Source organism: Carettochelys insculpta, chromosome 11, assembly GCF_033958435.1.
Source record: "Carettochelys insculpta isolate YL-2023 chromosome 11, ASM3395843v1, whole genome shotgun sequence".
Taxonomy (NCBI): domain Eukaryota; kingdom Metazoa; phylum Chordata; order Testudines; family Carettochelyidae; genus Carettochelys; species Carettochelys insculpta.
The window spans coordinates 18475059-18496962 of record NC_134147.1 but is presented as its reverse complement, the minus strand read 5'-3'; the positions used below and the strand labels follow the sequence as shown (position 1 = coordinate 18496962).

The 21904-nt window shown below is 42.7% G+C and overlaps 1 protein-coding gene across 1 annotated transcript in view; it reads right to left on the bottom strand.

Annotated features, from left to right (window-relative positions):
• Positions 1 to 630: 630 nt before the first annotated feature.
• Positions 631 to 21904, bottom strand: part of CAPN1 (calpain 1) — a 61267-nt gene continuing 39993 nt past the window's right edge. Inside the window, exons 7-22 of the mRNA XM_075004797.1 lie at positions 19484 to 19567; positions 17673 to 17758; positions 16179 to 16253; positions 14969 to 15129; positions 14118 to 14293; positions 13601 to 13612; positions 11809 to 12020; positions 11066 to 11105; positions 10196 to 10261; positions 6614 to 6671; positions 6106 to 6170; positions 5780 to 5848; positions 5436 to 5514; positions 4139 to 4255; positions 3307 to 3365; positions 631 to 1826 (exon numbers count right to left, since the gene is read on the bottom strand). Coding sequence (XP_074860898.1) covers positions 1800 to 1826; positions 3307 to 3365; positions 4139 to 4255; positions 5436 to 5514; positions 5780 to 5848; positions 6106 to 6170; positions 6614 to 6671; positions 10196 to 10261; positions 11066 to 11105; positions 11809 to 12020; positions 13601 to 13612; positions 14118 to 14293; positions 14969 to 15129; positions 16179 to 16253; positions 17673 to 17758; positions 19484 to 19567 — 1386 coding nt within the window. The 3' untranslated portion in view covers positions 631 to 1799. The remainder of the gene's footprint in view (positions 1827 to 3306; positions 3366 to 4138; positions 4256 to 5435; positions 5515 to 5779; positions 5849 to 6105; positions 6171 to 6613; positions 6672 to 10195; positions 10262 to 11065; positions 11106 to 11808; positions 12021 to 13600; positions 13613 to 14117; positions 14294 to 14968; positions 15130 to 16178; positions 16254 to 17672; positions 17759 to 19483; positions 19568 to 21904) is intronic.

Sequence of the window (21904 nt, the reverse complement as noted above, 5' to 3'; positions counted from 1 at the left end):
GCCAAAGCAGAGACCCCGACCAGCCACAGGTAAAGGTTGGGCAGGGGGCTCTGAGAAACCACCGCCGGGCGCTGTGGAAAGGCTGCAGGGCATCCGCGTCCCGCCAAAGTGCACGAAATTGAAATTGGTCCTCAAAAATTCGAGGAAATGCCTCGTAAGACGAGGTAGGGGTTCTAAATCAAACTCCTCGTAAACCTGAATTCTCATAACCCAAATAGGTGTATCTCGGGGTATGACTGTATTTATTCTAAGTTACCCCATTTTATGCCTCCCGAACTAATGGCAATCTGTTTGAGGCAGAGATCATCTGATGGAAATTGTTATAGGATTATAATTGTCATAGCTCCAAATTAGGGTTACCATACCTGAACTTTCAAAAAAAGAGGCCTCCCATGGGAGGGAGTGTATCTGTATCAGTACCTACCAACAGACATTGTATTAATGCACTATATATACTATAACACATTAATACACTCCCTCTCACGGGTGTCCTCTGTTTTGAAAGTTCAAATATGGAAACCCTACTCCAAATTCATGACACGGTGGTGCATATGTACTAAACACCAAAATGGATGGCTAAACGTTTCAAAGGCACAAAAAGAAATAAACCACAGCAAAACAGGCTAGTTTTAACAGCACTTTTAAAATTTATTTTTGGCATTAAAAATGGATTTCTACAATACAAAATAAAACTACTCAATACGTGTGTGTAATATAATCCCTGATATTGACACCGCTGGCAATGCTAAATAAGCATGCTAATCACCTCAAAATCCCCCATCACATACCGGAATACAAAAAATAGCAAATGTCAAGAACAGGTTGACCTAAGAGAAAGCTCTGGGGAGTCTTCAGCTTGGCTACGGACAGCAGAAAAGTGGAAAGGCAATGGTGGAACAGGTGAAAAGTGTTTGCTATTGCAGTCTTGAGGCACAAGAAATCTCAGGTCAATCATCCCAAGCAGAAGGCTTTTCACAGTGCACCGTGAATGAAGTCAGTTCCCTGGGTCCCATCTCAGTCTCCCTCTCTCACATATAATCCCAGGTGTAAAAACAGCAAGGAATAGGACTCATTTAAGGAGAACTGCAAAGACAGCCCTGGTCCTTTTGGGCCATTTAAAGGCAAAAAGCCAGAGGCTGAAATGGAAGATCTGGGAAGGAGAGAGGAGAGTAAAGACCAGTAATAGAGGGACAGGAAGGGAGTGGAAGGAGGGGAAGAGATTGTCTTGGCAAACTGTAATATTTAGCACTTGAGTTAGAATCTTGACTAATAAAGCAATCAAGATAAAACCCACAAAGCAAAGTGCAGAGAAGGAGTCTAGAAAATACAACCTCCTTAAGGCAGCAGCTTTTCTAGGACATTCTGTACGGTAAGCATTACAATCCTCCTCTATCATCCCCCACTAGCGTCCTCTGACAGACTTATCCATTTAAAACAAACTGAGTATATAACTGAATGAGAAGGCCCACATGTGGTTTTGGCACTGTGTCCTGCAGTTTCTCGCCAAAACGTTGAACTAAAAATTAAAAACAGAGTGGGTTTAGCTGCCTGAGTTACGGTGCAGAAAGGCTTACAAAGACAAGGCAATCAGGCATATGGCTAGGAACTGATAAGTGTATTTCCATGCATAGAGTTGGGGTCCCGTTGTCCAAACAGGCTTCTGTAGGCAGTGGGGGCAAGGAGTAGAGGCAGCAAAGAGTAGGAGAGGGCCTCTCCCATCCCAAAACAAAGGCACTTCCAGCTGAGATTACATGGGGAAAAAAGCTGAATGGCTGTGTGGGAGTGGCTCCTTTTCTTCTTCAGGCAAACATGGTTAGCTGTAACCACTGCAGAGGAGAGACAAAGAGAGAATGTATGTAATTCTCAGGAATTTCCATCTCCATTTCCACCAGAAACCATTACCACATTAACGAAAAATCAACATACAAGTTGAGCCTCTCTAATGTGTAACTCTCTCATCTGGCAACATCTGTAATCTGGCATGATTTAGTTAGCTGGACGACTGCTTATCATGGGTGTGGCCAAGTTTCTCAGGGTTCCATAAAATTTATTTACAGACACCAGTCCTGACTCTCAGGCTGTGGCCACACTTGGCCAAAAAATTTAATATTCACTGCCTCATTAGTATTAGGACACTTCTGACCGCGGCACTTCGAAAGCATTGCTTTCGAACGCGTGTGGCTCGATGCAGCTACACAGGGGTCCTTTTCGAAAGGACCCTGCACATTTGGAAATCCCCTTATTCCTCTCAACTGAGGGCAATAAGAGGATTTTGAAATGTGCGGGGTCCTTTCCGAAAGGACCCCCGTGTAGCTGTGCTGAGCCACGTGTTCGAAAGCGGCACTTTCAAAGCGCTGCAGCCAGAAGTGTCCTAATGCTAATGAGGCGCTGAATATTCAATTCAGCGCCTCATTAGTAATCTTCAAAATGGCCATTAGCATGGCCATTTCAAAGTTTTGGCCAAGTGTGCCCACAGCTTCAGTGTTCTGTGCTGTTATTTAGCTGTGGTTTACCCCTAAATGTCTCCTAAGAGCCCAATAAGAAGTGGAAGTGTAGGTAATACTTCTAGACAATATTGAGCTCCTGTGGTCCAGCAAATTTTATTGTCCGGCACCAGTCAGGTCCTGAGTGTGCAGGATGAGAGAGGTTCAACCTGTATGATAAAGGAAGGAGACCTCCAAAGCACATATAGAATAATATGTTGTACAATAAAAGTGTGTGTCTGACTCTACTTTTATACCCCAAATCCACTGAAAGCAGTGGAATGACCCCTAGGAAAAGTGGACTTTTGGCTTAGGCCCCAGATGAAGAGCCCTCTAGCTCACAGTATTCTGCTGGGATAAAGTAAATGCAAAACACTTGGCACACCTACCAGTTGGTCTTAAAAAATTAGTTTGTTTACGGGAACATTTGGGGGGCAAACTGGTGTATGAGACAAACTTGCTAAGTAGTCATTTATAATAATTCTTTCCGTATTCAGAACCATTTTCATCAAGGACCACAAATTTATTATTATTATTATTAGAAGTAGTAAGCGGTAATGCGAAGCCTCATAACATATGCATGAGGTACGTCTGAGTGCTAAAGATGGGTAAACAGAGGCATACTAATATGCCCCAAATTGGTGAAAGAGGTTGGACAGAACCAAGAAATCCTGTCTCTGCATCACAGGCATTAAATATTGGAGAACACTATCACCACCTCTTTGTGGCTGAATGCGTAGTGAGTTGTAATTATTGCTCCCAAGGGCCAGCTATGGGTAGTAAGAGACACACATAAACCAGGGTCAGGAAAGAAAGTACGTACCTTAAATAAGTCGAAAGTGACAATTCCATCTTTATCTGTGTCCAGGGCTTGAAAAAATCCTATGGTGATGGGAAAAGGCAGGAAATGGGGAATGTTTTGTAATTACTTCTTTAATTGCACCGTTTTTAAACTTTGATGCCTCTGGGTAATTCTAAGAGCTCCTATAGAAAGTAGTATCTCTCTCAATTCTCTCCATATAGATTAAGCACCACTTCATCAAGGAAACCTGCTAGAGAATGTTTACCTCCCTTTCACTGTTTTTTAAATCCAATGTTGCACGAGAATCCACTGAATACAGCTCAAGTACAATTCTTGCTATTGACAGAACAAATGAAGGTCAGGGCCCAGCCCTTTCAAATCTATACAAAGACAGGAGTTAAAATAAACTGTGGGGCTGGTAATCTGCAACCGATTCTTCAGCTAACAAGCTCTTCCCCACAGAGCCGTCTGTCCTGCATACGATCCCTGCCTTCTACCATCTTCGATAGTCTCCTATCACTGCCAGTCTCCTAATCCCAATAAATAGCTTTACCACAGTTATTAAACGTTCTACAAGTAGCATCATCAATGAGTGGCTCATGGTCAAGAGTTTGAATAGTGCCAATGCAAAATCCTGACTTTTGGGGAAATACTCACTGTCAGCACTAAATGGGTTCCTTGGTACCATGGACGTTAGTACCCAAGCATCAGGAGCAGGCACAGATCAAGAGACTTTTTTAAGGCTGAGTAGGTCAGAATCTGATTTCCAGCTGGATTATGGACAAAACTATCTGTCTAGTACCTCAATAAGAAACTCTTATCCACAAGAAAGGCCTCGGAAATTTGTACTCACTGAACATGGTTTCCAGTCGCACTAAACAGCACACAAAGTTATCGAAGTCAACAGCCAAGTCAGGCTCAGCATAACGGGTGATGATTAATTCATACAGCTTCTTGTTCAGTTTAAAGCCTATCAAGACGAACATTACTGTATTAAAAAGCAAGTTAAGACTCCACATGATTTCAGACACACATGTATTAAGTGGAGTAAGCAGATGGCTCTTGGAATGCCATGTATGTATAAAGTATCGGAGGGGTAGCCGTGTTAGTCTGGATCTGTAACAGCAACGAAGGGTCCTGTGGCACCTTATAGACTAACAGAAAAGTTTTGAGCATGAGCTTTCGTGAGCACAGACTCACTTCATCAGATGCTGGTCTGATGAAGTGAGTCTGTGCTCACGAAAGCTCATGCTCAAAACTTTTCTGTTAGTCTATAAGGTGCCACAGGACCCTTCGTTGATGTATGTATAAAGAGATCTGTTTATTCATCACTGAGGCCATGAATTTAGCATGATTCTAAAAAAGATTGGCCATTTATATGGACCACCAGAATATCCTGGGTTAAAAATCCCAAGCGTTCTGGAAGGGACATAAATATGTATGTTGTAGAATATTTGACAAGAGGGATTAGGAAGAAATTTTCTCTATGGGCAGGTTACCTCATCACTACATCATCTCTGAGGCAGCTTTTATGGGCACTGCTGGAAACAGGAGAGACTACTAGATGGACCTGATCTAGTATGACTATTCCTGTATTGCTACTACCAATCAAATCTTGTCATTTTGGGTTGTAACAAGCAACTACTCAGGTTTTCTATGCAGCCACAAGAGGGCACACATTTCTTGCACAAGGATCAGAGAGGGAGCCGTGTTAGTCTGTAGCTTTGAGAACAACAAGAAGTCTTGTGGCACCTTATAGACTAACAGATATTTTGGAGCATAAGCTTTCGTGGGCATCTGATGAAGTGGGTCTTTGCCCACGAAAGCTTATGTTCCAAAATTTCTTGCACAGACCACATTACCACTGCCATCAGCTACATCTGAAACAAAAGTCACACCGATCTTATTGAAGCTCTCTTCATTGGCCTGACTCTGAATTTTAACCGATCTCACCATCATTTGATCGTTTTCCTACAGTGCCTAGATGGAATACCTGGACAAGAGTATTAGAACCTTGGCTGCATCATGGCTGGAATAATGGCTGAAAGGGGTATCTGTTTGGTTAGTGATGGAAAAGATTACGAATTAACTGACTAATAAACTAAGTGGAAAGCAGGAAGTTAACGTCATCATGGAAGGTGATACATCACCTGCAGAGTCCAGTGCCATTCGCATTTCATAGGCACTCATGCATCCAGACTTGTCTAAATCAAACTTCCTAAAGACAACCTTAAACAAACAAACAAAAGGAGACACGTAAGCATGCTGGATACTCCTGAAGCTGGGTCAGCAATCTCATGAACTTAACTAAAGTCCACTGACAATGTGTGAAGACACCACACTGCTGTGTACACAAACACTGACTGGATAAAGACTACACCAAATTGTTACGGCTGCTACCAGAGCATTTTCAGTAGACATTGGAAATTCTCTGCCTTGGATAGGGAGAAGTCAAAGGAAGGAGAAGCAGAGGATCAATAGCAATTTCACCTACCAAGTAATTCCTAATTTTGTTCCAGAGGATGTTGAATTCGACCAGTCCTAATTTCCCATTTCCATCCCTCTATTCAGAAAAAATAATTAAGGAAAAATGTTTGCAATCAATTGTACTTTATGAAGAGGAACTTCTTCTCATACCACACATACCCTGAGAAGAAACCAACTAAAGTCTCCACTAAACATCAGCACCCTAGCAGCTATAATATGTAATTTTTACATAATAAAAAAATCCCTCATTACTGGTTTACATCTTACAGATATGACATAACCCAAAGGACCAGGAAGTCACTTGCACATAACAGAGATGCAGGAGGAGGATACATCCATGAGGTTAACCATACTTCGGCATGACTCAGTACTGAACCCTTTAGTCCGGAGATCTTTATCTGGAATTTAAAACAAAGACGGGGAAAAGGTGAGGCACATGGCAGGGTTGTTTATATGCACTCTATGAAAAGCTAGCACCCTCATTACAAACACCTGAGGGTTTGGGTCTTTTTTTGGATTTTTTGTAAGTGTGCAGTCAATGCAGGAATGAAAAAATAATTAGTTTCATTTCCATCCTCTCCTAGCAGAGAATGAGATTGCATCCAACAGGTGGAAGACAGAACTATATTGATCCTGTCCCAACAGCGATACTCAAAAAAGAGCCACCATGCCCAAGCTATAGCTACCAGTCTGGGTGCATCAGATTGGTGGTACTACTTCAACAAACCACAGAACTACATGGTACACTAGATGGCATAGATTGAGCACGAAATACCCAGATTCAGACCATGACACTAATAGGTCAGCTGAGTTATAGGATGCTGCTTTTTCTATTACTTACGTTTACTTAAGATTTTGTTGAGGATAGTCTGCAGTTCTGCAACACTGATTTCCATATCCTAGAAGAAGTGAAGAAATAATATTGCATTGTGATAATGTCTCTCACCACAAAGTACAACTTAAGTACTGAACCATGTGTTGCTAAGAGGCATCCACATTTATTAGCTAAATTGTGGGCTGCAATTAATAGCCCCCAGCAACACCACACACATTGGTTTAGGATGGGAAGTGAAGAATATTCAATCCAGCTGAAATGTCTGGAGAAATTTTAGAGGCAGAGACTTGGACTGGAATTTGGCTAACGTGACTTGGACCAAACCCTCTGTTTTTCTGTGAGAGGTCAGTGGCTTGAAATGTTAGCTTCAAAGGCCAGGAGGGACCTCATCTGACTTCCTGCACAGCACAAGATGGAGAATCCCACCCAATAATGTGAAGACTTCAGGTGATGAATCCAGCTCCTCCCTAGCTAAGTTATTCTAGTGATTAATGACCCTCGCCATTAAAAACGCCCCTCTTATTTCTCACCTGAATTCATCTACCTTCAGCTTCCAGTCATTGGATCTCATTGGGTGCCTCTACACTAGGAACTAACTCTGAAGTTAACTTCGAAGTTGGCCACTACTTCCAAGTTGCCATCAGAGAGTCTACACACATTTTCCCTTACTTTGAAGTTAACTTCAAAGTTAGTTCCTAGTGTAGACGCATCCAATGAGATCTAATGGCTGGAAGCTGAATTCAGATGAGAAATAAGAGGGGCGTTTTTAATGGCAAGGGTAATTAATCACGAGAATAACTTAGCCGGGGAGGAGAAGGATTCTTCATCACCTGAAGTCTTTAAATTATTGGGTGGGATTCTCCATCTTGTGCTGTGCAGGAAGTCAGACAAGGTCCCTCCTAGCCTTTGAAGCTAACATTTCAAGCCACTTACGTCTCACAGAAAAACAGAGGGTTTGGCCCAAGTTACCTTTGAAGTAGGGAGCCCAACTTCAACGTACTTGCTCCGTTCCCAGGAATGGAGTAGTACTCTACTTGGAAGTTTAACTTCGAAGTACGGTGTGTGTAGATGCTCAAATTTGAAATTGCTTGCTTCGAAGTTGTACTTCGAAGTTAGCAACTTTCAAGTTATTTTTGTAGCATAGACACGCCAATTGTATATTTTCTGCTAAGTTAAAGAGCTCTCTATTTTCATAAATCTCTTCCCCATATATTTACCTGAAGAACATGATAAAATCATTTCTCAATCTTCCCTTCAGTAAACTACATAGACTGAGCTTCTTTAGTCTCAGACATAAGGTATGTTTTCCAGATCATGAATCATTCTTGTAGCTCTTTTCTGTACCTTTTTACCACTTGCTCAACATCCTTAGTAAATGGCCTCACTAATGCCATGGAGAGAAGTAATACCATCTTCTTTCTCCTACTTTCTATTAGCTTGCTTATACACACAAGGACCACATTTGCCTCTTAGCTACAGGTTTGCATGAAGAGTTCATGTTCAGCTTTAATTATCATAAAAACAAAGCAGCAGTCATGTAGCACTTTAAAGACTAACAAAATAATTTATTAGGTGATGAGCTTTCATGGGACAGACACACTTCTTCAGCTCTATAGCATTTCCAGTCCAGACTCAGTTATATCGCAGAGAGTTCCAAAAAAATTGCAATAAAAACTGACAAATCAACTACATGGAACTGAAGGAGGGGGGTGAGGGGTGGGGGATGCTAACAGTTGTCAGTTTTTATTGCAATTTGTCAGTTTTGATTTGTCAGTTTTTATTGCAATTTTTTTGTAATTCTGTGCTATATAACTGAGTCTGGACAAGAAATTCTATAGATCTGAAGTGGGTCTGTCCTAATAAATTATTTTGTTAGTCTTTAAAGCGCTACAGGACTGCTTTTTTTTTTTTTGATAGAATACAAACTAACACAGCTACCTCTCTGTCACTATTTAATTACCATAAACTCTCCAGGACAAACCTCCACTAGCTGTGCTACCTGTTCTTACCACAAAGAGGTATTAGTTTGGTAATGAGGCAGTGGGGAAAGGGCCACCTAAGAAAAACAGTCAACACCATTTCACGCTGACTCTCATTTTTCTTCGGAGCCAATCCATTCAGCTCTAAGGCCTAATCATACTTAGCTTCTTACATGCAAAGCTAAATAGCAGTCTAACGGTTGAACTAAAGTATGGTATGGGGAGAAAAGAATCAGAATCAGACAATTCACACTTCAAGCATCCTACACCTGAAAGGAGACAAAATAATACAGCCAATTCATTTTGCTGACCAGCTGAAAAGCATTTTATCTTGTGTAACCCACAGAGATGATGCTTGCTTGTATTACATAGAAATGTGCTATAATGTAAGTAAAGAACTGTTTTTGGTCCTCAAGCTGGGCTTGATAATAATGAGGCCTGGGAAAATATAAGTGAAAAGACAATTCAGAGGCAACGTACAGATAAGTTAGGACTTAAGACCAGATCAAGTACTTAGTGTTTTTATTTAAACTGGTGTTGCAAGGAAATTTTTGGATGGTTTGAAAGATTGTCAACAACAGAAATTGCATTGACAAAAATGATCATTAGAATGATGTTTGATATTAATAGCCAAAAAAGTAGAAAACGTTTGGTTTTGCGGTATAGAAGATTAAACAGGGAAGTGGAAATACAGATATGGTAGAAGATAGTTTTAATTAAGGGGTATTGTTACAATTAACTATAAAAATATTAGTATGCTCATTTTAAATTAGTGCATTCATTCCCCATTTGGATATTATATATTATCATTATATATTAGAGACAATTATACAAGTTGAACCTCTCTAGTCCAGCACCCTAAGGACACAACCAGTGACAAAGGAGAGAATTTGCTGGACCATGGGAAGTCAATGCTGTCTAGGAAAATTACCAATACTTCCACTGCTCACTGAGCTCTTAGAAGACATTTAGAAGTAAATTAGAGCTAAACAACTGCACAGAAGACTGGGAACCATAAACAAAACTTGAAGGGACGACAGGAAACAGGGCCACTCAATGATAGGTGGAGATCCAGATCTTGGATGTTGCCAGACCAGAGAGTGCCAGACTAGAGAAGTTCAACCTGTATTCCCCTTCTCATCAGGGACCGATCATCTCTGGATGCACCATTTCATCTTGAGCATAGAGGCTGCATACAGTTATCTTGTAATGCCCCTTTGCTTCACCTAATTATTTTATTTTAAAAACAATATTTAATCCTACCACTCATTGTATCATTCACAATCCTCCAATAAATTAAATTATCTGTAACTCCTTTGGAGGATCAAATTGAATGAGCTCCATTTGAGTCTCTTTCCTATCTCTAAACTCCTACTTGGGAACACATATATCAAGCTTCCCCTAGATCCAACTGCTCACAAAATGATTTTGTAATAGGTAGGGACTCCTCCATGGGACCATGATATACAGCACAGAGATTTTTCTTTATTCATGTTGGTTTTCCACCCATCACCACAGGAACCACAGATGCAGCCACATCTCCTCCAAAGATAGGACGTTTGACATATATTTGTCCCTTCCTCTTAATTCGTAAGAACAGTATGCTTACCGCTCCAGCAAGCTGCTTGAAAAGTTGCTTGAAACTTTCATCAATCTCACTTTCAGAAAGCACTTTCTGCAGAAAGAGAACAAACTTTTGATTGGCTCCTTCTCAGAAGAATAAAGTACGCAGCCCATGCCAGGCACACAGCCATGAAACATGTACCTCAGGAAATTTGTTGTGAGCTTACAGTTGGACAGGAGAACACAGAAGTAGTAAAGATATCATGGCAAGAACAGCCAAGGAGTAAAGTCATATCTGAATCCCACATTCGGCCTCTCACGCCTTCAATCAGCAGGGGAGCAGTTGTACAGGGAAAATAATGCTCTTAGCTCCTGAGGGAGTTGGATTTACATCACTCGAACAATACCTTAGCACCACTCAGTCAGAACTCCGACACAAGGCCAGTTTCCCCAGAGAGCAGAGACATGTTGCATAGGGAAGGGGAACAACAGTAGATAAAAAAAATCAGTGTTCAATGCAGATCTTCTGTTGTCCAGGCTTCTAGAGTACATGACATAACCAGGTTGACTGAGACTCAGAAGATTTACTATGTGGATAGACCCACAGTAGCTAGGTTTAGATAAGGGACTGACTTCTTATGCCAGGAAACAACACTTAGTAACTACCAAGTTCTAGCTGCCTGTTCTACTGGAAAGAGCAAGCATTGGCATGCTATGTATTAGCATGGAAAGATAGTTATCAGATGAGAATGTATGGAAATAAGAGGAGCCTCTTCTCATGACTATATAAACAGGGCTCTTGGAACACAACCACAGGCCATGAATTGAAACCAAGTGACTGTGCTTGAACTCCCAGTGGTCTTACACCTCAAAAGGGCCCTGCTCTTGCAGAGGTTAGCGGATAAGGGGTTCTTACCTCATCTGGAAGATTAGCCTGGATCTGATCATCCATCTCCCTGCAGAAACACAGACAAATGTCCATGAAGGAATCAAAATAGCAAAACCAATGTGGCGAGAGAGGAGGTTCTGTGTGCTCACAGGATTGCATGAGTATGTATAAATGCTATATATTAGTTCTCAAGGGGATAAGTTTCTGGGTTTCAGTAATATTTGGCAGCCCCAAACCTTTATAGATGCAGGGAAATAGATCAAAGGTTCTAAATTCAGGCTCTCTAGCACAGCAGGGCAAAATACTATCCATTGTATCAACCCTCTCTTTTTCCAACCATCACACCCACTACATACTGGTTTCCGTAGCCACACAGCCTAAAGGCCGTGGCTGATATAGAATTGGTAAGCTTGTGTCACATTCCCTCTTTACAGTCTGCCAGAGAGAGAAAAATATGATGCTTGGTAACAAAGGTTCCCAACCATTGCAAAAATCCTGACACGAGAGGTATGTGAGTAAACTCCCATACTCATGTCCTAACTGCAGCCCTGTGAATTGGCTTTGATATCATTAAAGTTTTCCCATATAGCACTCTATTGGGAAGCCCTGGTAGGCTAGCATTAATTAGCAAAAGCAAGTATGGGGGTGCCAGCGGCAGTAATGGTATTGGGTACGATCATCCTTCTCTATACTGGGACCCAATGCCTGGAAAACAGTTACTAGCTCACACAAAACACCTGCCAGAGTCAAAGATGAGTCTTGACACTTACTCAGTTCCAGCTTTTTTCTCTGAGAAGACCCTGAGGACAAAATCGCCTTCCTTGTTGGGTTCAAAGGTGGAAGGCACAACAATATACTCCCCTGGAGGCAACTTGAAGCGCGTGCTGACTTCACGAAGGTTTATGAACTGCTCCGAGCGAGCTCGTGAGGCATTCGACACGAAGAAATCTCGCTTTAGGTGAACTGCAGATTGGCCTGTCAACTGCCAGAAAGAGACATACAAGTCACCCACATGTGCTAGGAAATCTACTGCTCCACACAGACTGCGCAAGTCCCAGTACAATGATCTGGCCAGCCAGAATATTTAAAGAACACCACAGCAAAAGATAGGAAGATCCTTGGAAAAGGGCAGAGGGACCTTTGAAAGAACAGTGGTCACAACATTGGCATTTTGCCCCTGGGCCATGTAGGTTTTGCTGCGCAAATAAAAAGTGAAAATAAATGTAATGGCTGCCACACATTGAATCAAACCTCAGATTCCCACATACTCAGCCTGTAAAGTCTGAGAACTGCAGCACATTCCTTTGTCTAACTCAACAGCAGCACTGATAGGCTCTGAAGGGAATTATGCCGATCCCTCTTACAACAAGGATAGGAGGTGCCAACCCAGCAAAGCAGAAAGGATGACATTGAAGAGGGCAATTAAAGAGAAAGGATGGTCTAGCAGTGAGGATAATAGCTGAGAACATCTGAAATTTGGGTTCACAGTCCCTGCTCTGCTAGAGTTCTTGTATGACTTTGGGTAAATCACTTAAACTCTTTGTGCCGTAGGTCCTTATTTGTAAAACAGGGACACTTCCATACCTCACCGCCGAATTATGACTAGGGATTTCTGACGTGCTTATATAGTACAGTGAAAGAGGCACTATAAGTACCTAAGATAAATATTTAGAATAAAAATAGGACCTCAGAAAGCTGAAATCCCCGCCCCACAACATGCCATTACAGCCTATCAGCCTCTGTTAGTGGTGTGACAACAGAAGAATGAAAAGTTCCGTAAAACACAGACATGCTGTTCAGATCACAGCTGATCAATAATTTTTAATGAGGGGCCACTCCAAGATTTCGGTAAGAGGTCAAGATTCACACTTTCCAATGGGAGGGGGCAGGTTTAGGATGGAGGACAGGTGCAGAAAGGGGCTCGGGGTAGGAGACTGGGGTGCAGGAAAAGGTGTGGGGGTCTGAGAAGGAGTTTGGTTGAAGGAAGGGGTTGTGACATGGGGAAAGAGATTAGGGTGCAGGGTCAGGCAAGGGCGATGGGTGCAGGTGAGGATTCTGGCCTTGGGAAGGGGTGTAGGAGGGGGTGCAGGGTTTGGGAGGGAGTTGTGACCTGCGGCAGGCTGAGGTGCAGAGAGCTTGGGTAGTGTCTTGGGCAAGGAGTTGGAGTGCAGGGTGGTAATGTCGGGCCAGGTACCGGGAGCAGGTTCTGGCCAGGAGGTGCTTACCTAGGTGGCTCCCAGTCAGCAGCCCAAGCTGCTCCATGTCCAAGGGTCCCAGGGACAGACCATGGGCCATATTAAAAGACTTGGTGGGCCAGATCCGGCCTACAGGCCATATCTTGCCCTCCCCTGATTTGGATGAATATCAAAGAACTCAAATGGTCTCAGATGGATACAAAACAAAAGCCTTGGAGCCATCTTGATCATTTCTAAATGAAGAAGATTCTGGATGCAAAGTGAAGCTACATTATGCACCATCATGTAGTGTCATCCCTGCCAAAAGGAGTGATTTAAATATGCATTACCTATGGTTGGTATCTGATGAATGTATTTCCATACGTACCTCACGAGGAACCTTTAGAGATACAAATTAGAAGTCAGTGAGTTACAATGAAACTAGTGTTCTGGTAGCCAACAGGAAAAAAAAATAACATCTATAGTCTGTTATCTGTACTGAGTTATTTACTTGGCCAGTCCCCTTCAGCATTCCTAGAACTACATTTCAAGTGCTTGGATCAGACTTTAACCAATGGTTTCCCTTCACATCTCTTACTTCTCTTGTGCCATTGCAATGAAGCACTCATGTCGTTCGGGGGCACCCACACTGAACATCCTAGCTCACCCGTCCCCTAGCTGTTCCTATGAGGAAACACAGCTGTCCCACAAGCTGGGTTGACAGGTTAATTCATCCACAGCACAGAGGCAGCTCAACAGTGAGCTAACATTTGAAGGCTGACTATAAGCAACGGAGCCTATTAATCTGATAAAGAACTGGTATTCTCAGAGGGAAGAGACGAGGTTGTGCTGACCTGAAGCCAGGGATCTCAGAGGGTGGATTGTTATGTAGCCTTCACAGTTACCTCATACACAGCAAAGCCAATGGTCTCCATGTCCTTCCCGTATCGCCTCTCCTTGCGACGGTGCTTCTGCATGAGTGCCAGGAGGAAGCTGCACCCCGATTCTCTGTTGTAGTCGTCATCGTCATCATCCACCTCCTCCAGGCAGATTTTGAACTGGGGGTTTATCCAGAATGTAGCTGAAGGGTGGGAAGAGAAAGAAACAGACTAAACAGTGTGTTATGCTTATATATTCCTGGTTGTTTTAAGGTGTACAGCAGGTCTGCGCTGCAGTCATGGGGGAGACTGTGGATACCTAAGACAGCTATAATACAGCTAGCATGGGCACTGGTAGACAGAAAGCCATGCTAGCGTGGTCTAGCTGCCCAAGTAGTAACCCAGGGCTCTGGTGAGCCTGTATACCCATGCTGAAGGCCAGGATGCTGTGGCTTCAGTAGCACTGGTACCCAAGCTAGCCTGATTAAAGCTACATTGGATATACCTACACAAGCTGTAGTCACCCACAGTTATCATAGTGAAGACTTAGCCTTTGAGCCTGTTAGTCCCCAAGTGCCATGAAAACCTGACCATCCCGGTACAAAACAATCACCGGATATGAACAGAACAATATTCAGTTACAAAAACATTCACAAATGTGGTGATTCAGCAAATATCTATCGAAAAGTGAGCGCTCCTCATTAACGTGGGTCCCTGGAAGGATGTGCCCAGTAAACTAAGCACATTTCTTCAGGCAGCAGTGAGATTGGTACATCTCTGGTGAAAACTGGTTTAACAGCCAACATCAGGCTAATTTAATAAATGAGGTGTTCTGGGCAGGTTAGCACTAAGGATAGCACTCAGGCCACGTAACTTACCTGGATAATTCCTGCAGCCTCCAGCTGTGCTCCCCCGTCTCCAGCTGCCATCACAAAGAGTTGTGTTCCACTTGCGGAACTTGCGTGATTTCAGTGCATCTGGGGTAAGGTTACAGATCTCCAGCCGTGAGAACTCTCTCAAAAAATCTTGGAAGGACATCCTAAGACGAAAGAAATCCAGTGAGTTTGCACACGTGTAAGAGAAACTGCCGCAAAAGTCTCTCTCAAGTCAAGCTGGGTGTGAAGCGACTTTCCTATTCCATGGACATTTTTGAGAGTGCAAAGCATTTCTCACCCCAAATCAGAAGAAAAAGTTCGATCGTGTTTTCACAAATTGACAGACCAAAGTTAAAACTAAAATCAAATCAGGTCAATCAAAATGTTTCATTTTGGTACTTCCAAAACTGATTTAGTTTTTTTAAAGTTCTAATTAAAGTTCTAAACACAATAATTTCAGACCAGAAAACAACCTTTTTAAACTGTTAAATTGTTTTATTTTCACTGTTTTAAAAGTTTTTCTTCAACATATCTTCACATAGAAACTTGCACAAATTACCATTTCACAAACAGCTTTGGTTTCAACAAATCTGCATTTCTTGGTGAACAAACATTTCATTGAAAGACTCCTGATCAGCAGAGCCCTGTGCAAATACAAAATTTGTGTCCACCTCCATAGCCTCAAAAATGAGCTGCGAGTATAAGCATCCACATTTTATAAATGTATTTCTAAAATAAATTTACAAGGCCAGACACTCAGATGGTATATATCAGTCTAATTTCATTATCTTCAGCTTAATTTCCTTGATTTATGCCAAACGGAGATCAGCCCCATTCCACAGTGGATTTTTTTTTTTTTAAGGTGGGGGCAGTGGGGATGGTTTGTCAGGAAACAGGTGGGTGACAATATTCTTACCCGAAAAAAACAATCCATTTTGGTATTTTTCCCAGGTCATTGACTTCATGGCCTTAAAGCACAAAACCGCATAAAAAGCACAAAACGGATTCCAAGCGGTGCAAAGATCCATTTGCAGTGAAAACATTTTCATACATTTGCTTCCTCAAGAGGTGTTTTTGCCAGTGAAAACCCATGTAGGAAACAAATTTTAAAAAAGCTGGTATCTCAGCTTCTTTGTGAGTATTTAAAACCCCTTTTTAACTTGGTCACGTGAGAATAAAATGCGGTTTAGTGCAAACTGTACTTTCCACTCACCAGAATTCCCCATCTTCCATTTTAACCCTTAGCTGTTGTCCCACAGATGGATCCACAATGTTCCACTCAGAAGAGCTGCAGGGATGAAGCAGTTCAAACATGCAGTGAGTCTCAAAGCTTGAAGAGTAAATTCAATGGAATAATAAATTTGATTCTGGGGGAAGGAGGTGCCAACTCCACTGTTCTATTGGAGCTACGCCAGTCGCACCAGGGCTGAATCTGGGCCATTGTTGTCGACATGATCATCCCATGTTGCTCATAAAAAAAAAAACAACAACAACAACATAACTGGCCATAGACCACATAGTCTGTATTCTAAGCAACTCCTGTGATATTGCTCACTAGTTTATTACCAATTCCACAAATTGGGTTGAACCTATCCCACCCAATTCCTCAAACCTATCCTATTCCATACATGTGTGACGCTAACAGCACCCCAATGCCAGGGGGCACAGTGCTGTTAGAATATTTATGCAATCGCTGGCATGTAACGCATCACTGGAAAACTCACATATCCTTAATATTAATGTGTGGTGTCTGTACAGGTTGAACCTCTCTAGTCTGGCACCCTTAGGATCAGACGGATGCCGAACCACGGAAGGTCAATATTGTCTAGCAGCATTACCAACACTTTCACTGCTTACTGGGCTCTTGGAAGACATTCTGAGGTAAATTACAGCTAAATAACAGCAGAAAAGACTGACAGCCAGGAATGGTGGCCATTAACAAACTTTACAGGACTGGGGGAAACTTGGCCACACCCATGTTAAGTGGACTTCCAGCTAACTATAATCATGCTGTACCACAGATGTTACCAGATTAGCGTGTGCTGAACCAGAGAGGTTCAACCTGTAATAAATTCCTATACCATTCTCATCGCCCTAACAACTGAGGGCCTCCTGTCGCATAAAGTGACTGATGTATCATGCGTGGTTCATTCTGTCTCTCATCCTTACCACGGGGAGAACTGTGTGTGCAGTGGAATGATCTATCCTGGGGACTGAACCTTGCCCTAGATAGCGCCTTTTACCTCTAGATCACGAGTTCTGACACAGATAAGTAATGACTAGAAGCAGTTTCTTTCTGTCAGCTATTTCCCATTTATCTAAGGACCATCTCACCTGATAGATAAACAATGAGAACCTATATATGCAGTTAATTGATACATCTGCAGTCTGGTGCATAGTGGACTGATATAATTAATCTTATCATCCTAGTTGACACTATTTGCTCCCCCAGTCGCCAGTTGCAGCAGAGTACAAGGACTGAGCTACCTTCAACTTCACTCCTTGAGTGGGCCATTTTGGGGTCTGGGGCAAATAGATTAAATGTTATTTATTATTATCCCCCTTACCCGCAACATCCAGTAGGGTGGGTGTGGAGAGTCAATGAAACCAACTATAAACCCTGTCTGTGATGAAAACCACTTCAAACTACTCTGAGTTCTAGCACTCAAGGTCTTTAGAACCTGCACAAAAAGAAGTTAATCCTTACTTATCACTCCAGGCTCCAGTCCATTCCACCTCTCCCCATGGGTTTCGCATTCGAATTAGATTAACTGTCTGTCCCCGGTAGTTAATCTGGAATCACCACAGATGTGCAGTTAGAGAGACCACAATATTTGCTCTCTGTAGCGTGTGTGCCTTACAGTCAGGGGCACAGAGAATTATCACGCAAAAGACTATGATGGAGCAGGGCAACACATAACTAGGTTTTAATGCAAGAGTTCTATGGGGAAGAAAAATTGCGATCAGCTTTAAATGAAAACAACTTTTTCCATTCTGCAAAAACCGTTGTGAAGAATTTGGATACTATGGGGGTGAATGCTATAGGAAAAAAATTACAATAGATCTGAAAGTTAAGAAAATCATTTCTTATGGCCAAGAACAGATTGAACACGTCACTGTGCTCCACTAACGAAAGGCCGAGCCACAATGGTACCAGGACTTTACTAACTACAATCTTATTTACACGTAGTTTTAGCTATTAAGGTTTTCATTCTATTGCAGACACTGTTTTAAAGGTCCTGTAGCACCTTAAAGACTAACAGCTGTATTAGGCAATGAGCTTTCGTGGGTAAGAATCTGAAGGGGTGGGTCTTATCATGAAAGTTGATTACCTAATAAACAAATTTGTTAATCTTTAAGGTGTTCCAGGACTGCTTGTTCTGAGTGTTGTGAAGGGGCATTTTAGGCATCCTCAGACTAAAATGCAGATTTTGTTTTGAAGAAGTTTTATAAAGTTTATAAATCTGAATTTTATATATACACATTTCCCTGCACATGTTTAAAAGCCACACACAGCAGGCAGCATTGTGCTTTAAAATTCACTCGTCCAGTTTCACAGTCTTGGTGATCTTTTAGCAGTAGTAGTAGTAGCATCCTTCAGTCTACGTAGACTATGGATCGCGCCCTTCGTAGTTCCATTTGGGATCATCATTAGCAGCGTCGACTGTGACTGTGAAGGCCCACACGAGAGTGACAGTCCCTGCCGCATCTGTTGCATGTGTAATGGGTCTCTGGCAGATCCTTACTGTGCTTTCTGTGGGCTCGCTTTTCCTCTGCTAGCTGTCTGATCCTCATCTCACCCTTCTGAAGGCCCTTGTGTAGTTCCTGCCTCCATCTTTTATAGGCATCAAAAGTAGGTGGGATCTTAAAATGCTCTCAACTTTAGGAATCCAAAAGTGCTATTAAGTAACAGACCCCACGTGCTCTTCGGCATCCCAGTCCCCTACTCTGAGCTCCATTCTGCACCCAACCTCCATCCCAGACCCTGTACCCCCTCCATAGAAAAGTTTGGCCCTTGCCGACTTACCAAAATCTTGGCGTGTCCCCCTCCCCGGAAAAAAATTATTGTCCACCCCGTGCGAGGTGGTTACGCCACAAAGATCAGCTACAACAGACTGACTTAGGATGGGGTGGGCAATGAAATATGGATCAGCCAGTGCACTGTATCTCCTCCTCTTCCGTCTGACTTCCTATTTAACCCTATCCCTACAAGCCCACAACAAACACTGCAGTTATGAGTCTTTCTAAAGGTCTTGAAAATCCCTCCAGACAATGCACAAAACATTTTGTCTTTTAAGCCTACTTTACATCTGAGATTCTCCAACATTCCTTATTGAAGTCCACTGCCAGGGGTGTCTGAGATATTATTATTCCCTCTATGCAGGTGGGCAGGCTCAGGTGAAGTGACTTGTGCAATGTCACAAACGGGGGAACAGAACCCAGGAGACCCAGTTCGCAGTTTGAACTACTGCACCACACTCCCTCTCCCCCAAAAATTCAAGGGCTCGAAGAATGTACCTCTTTGGCTCCTGTGACCGAATAAGCATGACCCTTCACCAGCTTTTTAAATGTGACAGCCTCCATGTCAAAAGCGCTCGTAATCTATAATGCAAAAGCACACAAGAACGCATGCTAAAGTTAACATAGGTGTCATCTCTGTCCCCAAATGAAAAGACATATTAACTCAAACTTAGTTTCTCCACACAGGCTACGTCTACACTAGAACCAACTGCCTACAGAAGTTACTGTCGGAAGCGACGTTCTGACAAAATTTCTGTAGACAGATCGTGTCTACATGTAAAAGTGGATTGATCTTTTGATCTACTCTGTTGACAAAAGGGCCCATCAGAGCGTTTACATGGAAACTGTGGACAAAGTGCATTTTGTGTGTAGACACTGCGAGTTTTGTCTACAAAACTCTATAGTGTAGATGTAGCCACAGTGTAAAACCCAAAGGTGAACACATGCAAATAAGCCAGCATACCTTGGTTGTGTCCAGGTTTTTACAATGCAACCATCACTGTGGTACCTGAGCAACAAACCAATTCTGTTCACCACAGGCATGACCCTAAAAGCACCCTCATGCCAAGACGCACATTACTGTTAGGATACTTACCCAAAGTGTGGCATATAATGTATCAATGGAAAGCTCAGAACTCACTGATCATTAACATTATTGTTTGGCGTACATAATAGGTTCATACACCATCCTCATCGCCATAATATCTGACGGCCTTCTGGAGTGCATTCCGACTGACCATCACACGGGGGCCACTCTCTCTTTCATCCTCGCCAGAGGGGGAGAATTGTGTGTGCAGTAGAATGATCTGTCTTGGGATTTTTACGTATCTGTTAAATGTACATGGTAGGGTAAGAGTGTGAATAGGGAAGAAGACGCAGCAGACAAGAAAGATAAAGAGAGAAAGACAGTCTGAGGGCGTGTCTTTACTAACCGCTGGATCGTCAGGAATCAACCTCGTACAGATGAAATAAATAGACGGCTCAGTGCTCTGCCATTGACTCTGGTACTCCACCAGAACAAGAAGGGTAGACGGAAGAGCAACAGGAGAGTATCAGCTGTTGACTTATCACAGTGAAGATAGTGGGTGCATGACTTACACCGATGGCCCATGGAAATCTGGACTTGGTCTGACAGAGCAGCTGAAAACGTGGTGGCTGACCCTGGGTGAAATCTGGAGAGTGGTTTTTGGGTTCCGAGTGCAGGCTAATGAATGTTTTTAGTGCTGGGAGCAAAAAAAGGTGCTTTTTGTTTATGTAATTCCCATAAACAGCTCAGGTCAAAGAAAAAAAATGAAAAGCTTCCCTCGGCCTTTGTCTGATCGGAGAGCTCTAGATTAACAGCAGACATCAGTGCTGGAGCTCTTCCCAGTGCCATCAGACATATAGTAACAGGATGACAACAGGTTCAACCAGAAATAGCAGAGACCACTGCGTCACTGAAGAGGTGCATGATATTCAGGCAATAACTCCACAAGGAACAGGACGACTGGCTGCCCAGTGAGAGGGGGAACCACAAGATGGCCACCATGTACAGTTGGTATGGGAACAGCAAACTAGCAGCCAGTGGTTAAGAACACTATGGATTTTGTAAGTGTATCTGAGCTAAGGAAGGAGTGACCCTTGCTGTTAGAAGAACGGGTAGACAGGCTAACGTGGGACTGGCACACGCATTCATGAGCTCCAGTAAGACAGCTGACGCCATTCCAATGGAGTTTCTTTCTGATATTTCTTCTAAAGTCGGACTTGGAGATTTGCTGTAAATATTGACAGGAGATGCATGTAGCTTAGCAGCCAAGATGAGAGCTCTGTTTGTTCCCAAAGCTGAACAGCCTTTTGGAACAAAGTTCTGTTTTTCTTGATTAATTTGAACTCCAGAGACTGTCTAGGGAGGTGGAGGTCTCAAAGTGAGCTTGAGGGTTTGTTTTCTCTGCAACAGTTAGCTTGAGTCAGGTGAGTATACTCAAGTCAAGCTAAACTTGCTGGAGTGACAGCAACCACATTGCAAAACAGACAGGATTGGCATCTGGTCTAGTACCTCAAGCTCCTGCTTCCCTACTGTATTGCTAGCCAAAGGGTATGTCTACACTAAGTAGCTTTTTAGCCACAAGGCTGTATTGACACAGCCCTGTGGCTAAAAGTCGTGTGTGTGTGAATGTCCTGTGTCAGCACTTTTGCAGACAAAATACTCCCAGACCTCACAAGCACCTTTTCCTTTGTGGGCAGAAGTGTGTGCCTTCCCATACAGCAACATTCACACTTTCTCTTGCCACGCCAGAACTTTTGTCATTGGAGGGCAGAGTGTAGGGGTGTTGTGTAGACAAATCCTTAGTATCAGCAACTCTTCAGCTTCAACCTACATACCATGACAAGCAAATTAGCTCAAGTTTAAAGCATCATTTTGAATGTGAAATAGAGATG